The sequence below is a fragment of the Adiantum capillus-veneris genome, chromosome 9, assembly GCF_014529385.1.
Source record: "Adiantum capillus-veneris isolate H3 chromosome 9, ASM1452938v2, whole genome shotgun sequence".
In the NCBI taxonomy this organism is placed as follows: domain Eukaryota; kingdom Viridiplantae; phylum Streptophyta; class Polypodiopsida; order Polypodiales; family Pteridaceae; genus Adiantum; species Adiantum capillus-veneris.
This window is the reverse complement of record NC_140939.1, coordinates 123,658,718-123,667,595: the sequence shown is the minus strand read 5'-3', so window position 1 is coordinate 123,667,595 and position 8,878 is coordinate 123,658,718. Positions and strand designations below refer to the sequence as shown.

Genomic DNA, 8,878 nt, shown 5'->3' with positions numbered 1-8,878 from the left:
CTTACTTGTCAAAAATGAGAGGGAAGTTATGCAAGCAAAGGATATCTGTCATAGATTGATGCAATCCGCCAACACCTCCTCTCTTGATGAGACTCAGATGGCTGAGTTGTTATCTACTCGCACGTTGTTGCGGCATAATGATGAGAGGAAACTGGCTAAATGGCAGCTTGCCAACAATCTCTTACTGACAAAGGTTGCAGTTCTAAGCAATTCTTCCAGCATTTGCATCATTCTAGGCAATCCCAAGCTATTAAGAGAATCAAACTTCCATTGGGGGAGTGGAATCCTCTTTATCGGACCTGGATCAAGTTCTACAGTCTTATTATCCCAAGATCTTTAAGGCTCCTTTACCTCCACACACGAAGTTTGCCAAGCACGTCGCTTATTTCTTTCGCATGTTACTCCCATTCTTTCGACACAACATGCACAAGACCTAGAGGTTGCTTTTACTGAATCGGAATTCTATGCCAGCCTGCTTGATTTGGGCCGTTGGAAAGCTCCTGATTGGGATGATCTTATTGTGGAGTTCTTCTTGTTTTTTTGGGAGTTGCCACTATTGATGATGATGAATACAACCTATGAGTAGCAATAGTTACCCTCCTCTTGGAAAGAAGGCCTCCTCAAGTTGATACCTAAGCAAGCACTATGTGAAGAGTTCTCTCATTGGAGACCAATTACGCTCATGCCTGTGGTATATAAATTGATGGCTAAAATGATTGTTAACCGTCTCAATGGCTTTCTACAGGAAGGCCCACATCAATCTCAATATGGCTTCATTCCGCGTCGCCAAATTACTAATATTCTGGACAATATCATCATAGGCATGGAATATTTGAAATATACTCAACATGATGTATTGGTCATGCAGGTTAATACGGTTCTTTGGGACTACATTGTAGAGGTTATGAAACAATTGGGCTTTGGGCCCAAGCTTTCCTAAATGGTCTTTTTCTTGTATGCGCATAGTTCTTCTGCGGGTTTGTTGGAGGGTTTTCTCACAGAACCTTTGCCCCTGGGATGATCATTAAGACAAGGCTTCCCTCTCAGTGCTTTGCTCTATGCAATTGCTTCTCACCCCTTACTTGTGTATCTTGATTTCCTGATTTCTTCTGGTCGATTGCATGGTCTCGCGCTGCTATCTAGCAAGCATTTTGTTCGTCAGGCCTATGCGGATGACTCTTTGTTTATGCCTCGAAATCACTATGATGATGTGGAACTCATTATGCAGACCCTTCACTTGTTTGGATTGGCGGCAGACCTCAAAGTCAATTTCCGCAAATCCAAGGTATTGCCTTTGAAGGAGTGTGATTGGCATAAGCTATTATGGCTAGGAGCGATTGTTCCTCCGCATGTCATAGTTCACCACCTGGGTTATCTGCTGGCTTGAAATATATCGGCTGCTCATAAATCGGATTGGGTGCTTCAACGTCTACATTCTAAGTTGCATTATCGGAAATTGTCCAGCTGGCCATTACATGTGCGTCTTTGGATTGTCGAATGCATTCTCATGGCCTATGTGCAGCTTTTCTTACCTTTGTTATCTTGGTCTCGGTTGTGCTTGCAGTCCCTCAAGTCTACTTTTTTGGAGCACTTATGGCATACTTCATTTCACAAAAAAGGTCTCTGACTTTTGTCTTTGGACAAGTTGTGTTCTCCCAAGTGCCTTGGCGGATTGAATATTTTGGATTTGCGCACTCATGTTCTAGCTCGAAAAGCTATGTTGTTACCAATCTTGGTGCAACAACAACGACCCTGGACACTTATGGTGTCGAATATGTGTGAGCATATTGTTACACCATCCTTTGGTCATTGGCATCCGACATATTGGGAGGTTATTTTTGGGCGACTTGAAGGACACATTCTAGGATGCCCCTTTACTTATTCTCTCATTGTGGACTGGAAGGTTGTCACCTCGCATATGCAATGGCATGGTCGCCAACACCTTCTTGGCATTGCATTGGAGCAAGGATTTCTCCTTGACTTTAGCTCAGTGGTCTCCGTGTCAGGCCTATTTTCTGTCACAAAAAAGGAATATACTAGGTGCATTAGGTGGTAGATGATACTGGTACATGGTCTTTCATTTCCTGATGAGGCATCTCGCTTTAGCTTGGGGCACCATTACTCTTCTCTCTGGTAGGAGATTCAAAGGTTGCTTGCTGATTTTTCCCTCGTTCCTCCTTTGAATGTGAATTCACGTTTTTATGATTGGAAGCTTGTTGATTTGAGGTTGGATTGCATTTATGTTGCCAATGTTTATGCTCTATTGCAATCTAATGTATGGATTCTGCGGCATGGTAATCAGATGTGGTCCCTTTCCAAAGCAGCCTTATGGTGGAAGCGAACTTTGGCTGGTATCTGGCGAAATCATCTACCTTTGAAGGAACGTATTTACTTGTGGCACTGCTTGGTTGGAGTTTTACCTGTTGGCAGCTTGTTGCGTGCTCGGCATATTGCATCTTCTCATTGTCTTAGATGTCATGATGTTGAGGAGACTATGTTGCACTTATTGTGGGGTTGTCGGTGCTCTCAGTCCTTCATTCGATAGGTGTTGGCGGTTGCATTTTCCCTCCGCCACTTTTCATAGGCGGTTTTGGCCTTTTCGGGAGCTTCGGTCTCTGTGGTCTCAGTTTACAATCTTTTTTGGATGGGTCAGATTTTGGGTTCTGTGGACCATCTGGCACCACCGCAACTCCTTGATGTTTCAAGGCATTGCTGTTGACCCGTTCCCCTACTTCAAATTTTCACTGGTCAAGCATTGCATTTTGCGTATGATGCTGGGGACATCACTCTTGATGCCCATAGGATTTACTTTTGACCGTTTCTAGCCCTTGGAGCCTTATGTTGCTCCACTTTTTGTATCTTTTCTACTTGGTGGGTTTTCCTTGCTTTGAGGTTTCCACTTGTAATTTAAATCAACAAGATTTACTCTTTTAAAAAAAAAGAAGTAAAGGGATCGCCTTGGGCACCTGTTGAGCACCCATGGGCTGTGTGTAAACACCCCGAACATATAGTGGGAATTGGTCACAGCCCTAGATCTTTCATTTCTCCTGGCGTAGGTGTGAGAGGTGGGAGGCGACAACGCTAACAGCGGCAGCCATGGTGACCCCGCTCGTCAAGCCCAGGATTGTGAAGAAGCGTGTTAAGAAGTTCAAGCGCGCTCAGAGTGATCGCAAGATCTGTGTCAAGGTACCGCCTTTCCTTTTCTCTCTCTGTGTGTGTGTGTGTGTGTGTGTGTGTGTGTGTGTGTGTTTGCTTGGCGGTTCTTATCATATGGGCAGAGAGAGAGAGAGAGAGAGAGAGAGAGAGAGAGAGAGAGCTCTAATGCTTACCTGTTTCTCGTCAGCCAAGCTGGCGCAGACCAAAGGGTATTGATTCACGTGTCAGGAGGAAATTCAAAGGGTGCATTTTGATGCCTAACATTGGGTATGGCTCAAACAAGAAGACAAGGCATGTGCTCCCCAATGGGTTCACGAAGTTTTTGGTGCACAATTCTGCTGAACTGGACCTTCTTATGATGCACAACAGGTTCGATTTCTTTGTCTGCCTTTTTTTTAATGAAAAGATGAACTTGAGACTTCTTTGCCTTAGGTAGCGGTGGGCTACAATATGTGCTGACGGTAGTTTTTTAACGTGCTTACGTGCTTGCAGGAAGTTTTGTGCTGAGATTGCTCACAACGTTTCCACTTTGAAGCGGAAATCAATTGTGGAGCGAGCCGCTCAGCTCAACATTGCAGTTACCAATGGTTCTGCCAGGCTTCGTAGTCAGGAGGATGAGTAGGTGCTGCCCGGTCCTAATGATCACAGCATCAAGGATGAGATAGTTTAAGAAATTTTGGAACTGTAATTTTGTGTTTGTGACAGCCATGCTCTGCTGTACTGGTTTTGGAATATTCAATATCAATGATCATCTTCTCGAACTGCGCAATTTAACTCCTTAGTTTTCTGTTAAAGCTTATTGTGAGCTGTGCAAACTTTAACGATTGATTTTTTTTGGGTGTATATGAAAGTGCCGTTTGTCGCATAAAAACTTACACGTAGAACTTTTATTATCTGTTTTTGCTTGTAGGTTTTATGGTGGTTTTGGTGCCTTTTCAGCTCTGGGACCTGGGCTCCTTTAAGTGTTCAGTTTTGGACTGGACTTTTATTATTTAGGTGTTGATAATCTGCTGGTTGCATTCTATCTGAGATTAGCTTTGGAAGTATTAATTGCAGTGCTTTTATGGTGGCAGAAGATGGCTGCCCTCGAGGTGATGGCCACATGCTAAATTTTCAAGTGATGCTTTTGCATGTTAATTTATACCCATAGGACAGAAATGTATGATGCTAAACTATTCTGAAGTTATCAGGCAAGTTGTGAGTTGATAACTATGGTTGATGTAATGTAGTGCTAATGATACCTTACCCAGGATTGAACCCTCGAAGGATTAGATCTTGAAACTAACCGAGACACAGTATCTGTTCATCAAGGATAATTAGCCTGTAATTACAACAAGTGTGAAACAAAGGGTGCCCCTTGCTAAAATATGTATGATGTGAACTTTTTATTTAAATAATCTATTTTCCCACACTTGTACTTGATCTTGATGCCTTTTTCTTCGAACATAGTTGGTTATTGCTCAATCTACAATGCATTACAATGGATCTGCTCCCCTTAAAATTCGAGCATTCTTTATGGGTCACATGCTCGCCTCGCAACTATACTGAATCTGGCATATTTTGGAATTGTGAAGGTCCTAACTCATATTATGGATCCCTTTTTTGCTTTAATTTTGCTCTAAAATTATCTAATTATGTGCATTTGGAAACTTGATTGCATTTATCTCTCTATGCAATCTCTACTTGTACTAGTAACAAACTTGTGGATTGGTGGTTCTCTTAACTTTGGAATTTCCAAGTTGATAAGACGTTACCTACTTGTTCCTGATTTAGGTGGATTCAGGTCACAATAAAGTATCGATGCTGGATTTCTGTTGTTTTAGAAGAACAACAAAAGTTGGGGGTTGCTTTCTACCTGTGGCCGCACTTCTTGTTGAATGATTTCTTTGGGAAATCGCTTCCTTATATTTATTGACTTCCTTACTACTTGGGGTTTTGGAACTTGAGGATCCTTGATCTTTTCTAGTTGGTTCCTGAACTGGTTTATATTGTTAGTGCATAGCTGATATGTGCCTAACCGATTCTAGAAAAGGCTCCTTACACGCCTTATGTACACACCTTGTTGCATAAAACTTATTATTGTAGTGGCCTATTGAATTCTTTGACTGAATTAAAATGTAGGCTTTCATTGATTAATACATTGTTTGGGCTTCATGAATGTTTAGGCTTGGTTTGTGACTCGAAACATGAGCAAAAACTAAAATAGCTTCTCAAATCATTATGAAAACATAATTAAGGTTGGATTGGACAAAATTAGTTTACTTGGGTTGAATAAATGATTACTTTAATATTAGGATTTCAAAGATCTTCTGGACACTAAGAACACGGTTTTAACTTGGAAACTTCAAACTTGAAATTGGATCTTACTATTTAGAGAATAAATAGAGCTTGTTGCTTTCTCACATTAAAGAAAAATACTTCCATTTGCATCAGAAGAGTTGATGGCCTTCCGATGCATTATAATTATATATATTTTTTAATCTATATACAAGGAGAACTTTTTGGATAATAGTTAAGTTAATAAATTTTAAGTAGGACAAGGATAACAATTGATAGGTTCTTTGACACTTGTAATATGTATTCAATGCTAACAAATCTGTTGTTTTGTTTATATGGATGCAAGTGAAAATACTATCTTTACTTAAAATGGTTTGGTTTAGCTGTTGACTTTGAAGATCCCTTCTAATTTCAACCTAAATGACCTCCACAACTCTCTTATTTTTGTTTAGGATCATTGGAATGATGTTTCATTCTTATTAAGATAAATCTAAGAGTGAGTCATTTTTATATAAATCATTGTCTAGTAATCTAAAGCCAGTTGTCTTTTGAACGTTATGTTCTTTTGTGTATATGTATTAAGTTTAACACACACACACACACACATGGGTAATACATGGACTTTTAAACTTCCTTGATATTTTTTCTCTCAAGTCTTAGCTCCTTTTTGTCTTGGATATGCTTGATATTCGCATTTTAAAGTGTCTAATGTAACCCCTTTGATTGTAGCTTGTCTTAAAGATCTAACTTTTTTTGATTCAAATTGGTGATTTAAACCCTAAACCTTTTAATAAGGATTCTATCATTATCTGTTAAACTTCTCATGCATTTTTTGAATTTTTTCCTACCTTGGGCTCTAATTTACGTTACTTATTCTTGTCCATGGTTAAAGACCTTCATAAAGGTGCTCTATTGATGGAATCATCCCCTACCTATATTCTTTGGGTTACTTCTTCTTTTGAAGCTATTCTTTGTTGTGGGATCCTCTAAGGTGGTGTACTATGTAATCATGTTAATGTATCATGTGAGTTCAGTAGGAGGGGGTTTTTAAAGAAAAAAATTTAGTGAAATTAACATAAATAAATCAACAAAAGGGAGTTTTATATTTCATTTTGAAAAAATCCTAAAATAAGGGTCATTTAATTCATTCAAACATGTTAAAAAAAGGTTTTTTTAAATACCCCTTGAATGCACACTTATATAAGGAGTTTCTCAACAGTGTACCCCTCGAGGGGATCCTATGACCCCTTGTGAATGTGAGTGCTTAAAAACCATATCATGAAATGTGACCCCTAAGCTTGGGTTAGTTAAGCCTAACAATGGGTGCTATCCCTAGAAAAAGGACTCCATAGAAATGCTATCTTAATTAGGTTTCTCCCCTATAAACTTTTGTGTTGTCTCTCTGACTCTTAACGAAGTTGCTTATTCTGGATGGGAACCTTTTCTTGGCCTTCATTCTCCTGGGCCACCTTTCCTTCCTTGGAATATGGTGACACATTAACTGCCTCGGCCTCAACTTATGACCTTACAGAACTTCTCTTTCTTTGGCATGCGTGTATACACCATGGTGACTTTCCTTAGGAGATGCCATGCTCTCATCCTTTTGTATACCTTGGACATTACTCTCACCATGTGCATTGTCGACTGGTTCTTCCCCCTGGGTGTAAGTATCATATCGTAACTTTTTTTTGGATTAGTGCTCCTTGCTTTGAAAGAGTCTTAAACTTCAAGGGATAAGCATCCCTTCTCTTGATCTAGCTTGATTTTTGTTGAATGAATCATTATGGCTATGGAGTGATGTACCAAGCTACCTTCCTCCCACAATGGATAGTCTAAACTTTGATGGCTATGTTGATGCTTTATGCATCTTCTCTCTTGCTCATGAAGGTAAGCTAGTAATGTTTTGTCTCCAATACACTCTATGCTCAAGCTTGAGGCTCACAATGGCAAGGTATTGACTAACTAGTACTGCTATGGTTGCCTAATTTTATCTCTATCTATTGTTAGTTGGGAATGTAGATGGAAATGCTAAATCTATGCTTGGTGAGGTGGTTGATGGTAACCCATACAAGCTCCCTGCCACTATTTAAGCTGAGGGGTCTTGATTGAGAGAGAGAGAGAGAGAGAGAGAGAGAGAGAGAGAGAGAGAGAGCACGTTTTGGTGTTGCTCTCTTGCTGTGTTTTGAGTATATTGGGGTTCACTACTCACTATCTATATGGAGATTGTGGAAGAGGCCTCTTCTTCATAGGTTTTTACTTTAAAACTATGTTTTGGGCTTAAGATATTTTTTCTTAGATGTTCCTTACTTTGACATAGCTTTGTAATGGTTTTTTCTTAGAAAAGGGGGGAATAATGCTTGATTGGTTTTGATACTAGCACTTGACTTAATGTATTAATGTGCTTTACATTTATGAGTGAATTTGGAGGCCTATTCACTTTGTCTCTTCTATTGAAATATTCCTATGGGAAAGGATTTTACACCTTTGCTTTGCTGGAATCTTACTGCATTATATTGTTCTTGGACTTTATATGTTTTGGTGTGATTCTTTTTGTCCATTCAAGAACTCTAAATGATGGATGGCCCTTTCTTTTGAGCACTAGACTGGTTTCTGTTTTTGAAACTAAGCATGGTTTTGGATTTTTTTGCAATGATATGAAGCTATTTCCCCTTCCTAAACACTCATGGAAGGGTGAAAACGTGTTTGACATCGGAGGTATAAGGATGATTTTTTTGTTTATTGATTTGTTTTGAGAACCCTCATTCTGGTGTCTTTTTAAAAGGACCTAAAAGTGGAAACTTCTTAAATGCCCCATCATTTTGATTGTCCTCTAAGATCCTTTCTGCTTTTGGAAACGACATGGTTGAGCTCATCTAAATTTAACCTTGTCTTGTAGAATCTAAGAGTATGGTAAAATTGTACCCTATTGCACAAAACTAATGATAATATGGTGCTATTGATATTTAGAAAACTTTCAAATTGGAGCCTAAAAGCATTACGTCATGTTTGTAGCTCAAACCCATGAAGGGGATAGCATAGGTTATGTTTTTTGTCCACAAAGCTACATTTGGAACCTTACTAGCATATTAGATAACCTAGTAATGTTTGACATGTTTGACATGCTATAGCTTTGCTCTTTGAATTTTGAATCTGATAACAATAAAAGTACACATGGGAACTATAACTTGATTTTTCTCAGAGTTTTTTTTGGGATCAATAAGCCTTAACAATATTCATATATGAAAATCTTCATGATTCTTTACTGCCTTTATCTTGGTGTGATGAAACCTTCCACTAAGGTTCATTAACTTACAGATCTCTTCTCTAACTAATAGGAGCTAGCTCGACTTTGATGACCTTTGGTACCCCAATTAGAAAGAGAACTAAGATCTAGTCAGCTGGTTCTTTACCTCACTAATTCTCTGTTGATTTGATAAATATCTTG

General features: G+C 39.2%; 1 protein-coding gene across 1 annotated transcript; it reads left to right on the top strand.

The window, feature by feature from the left end:
• The first annotated feature begins 3,027 nt into the window (after positions 1-3,027).
• On the top strand, positions 3,028-3,917 carry LOC147451119 (large ribosomal subunit protein eL32z-like). The gene is made up of 3 exons (XM_086520084.1): positions 3,028-3,186; positions 3,344-3,525; positions 3,649-3,917. Exons 1-3 carry the CDS (start codon positions 3,097-3,099, stop codon positions 3,776-3,778), a joined length of 402 nt encoding a protein of 133 aa, XP_086376210.1. The 5' UTR covers positions 3,028-3,096; the 3' UTR covers positions 3,779-3,917.
• Positions 3,918-8,878: the final 4,961 nt, after the last annotated feature.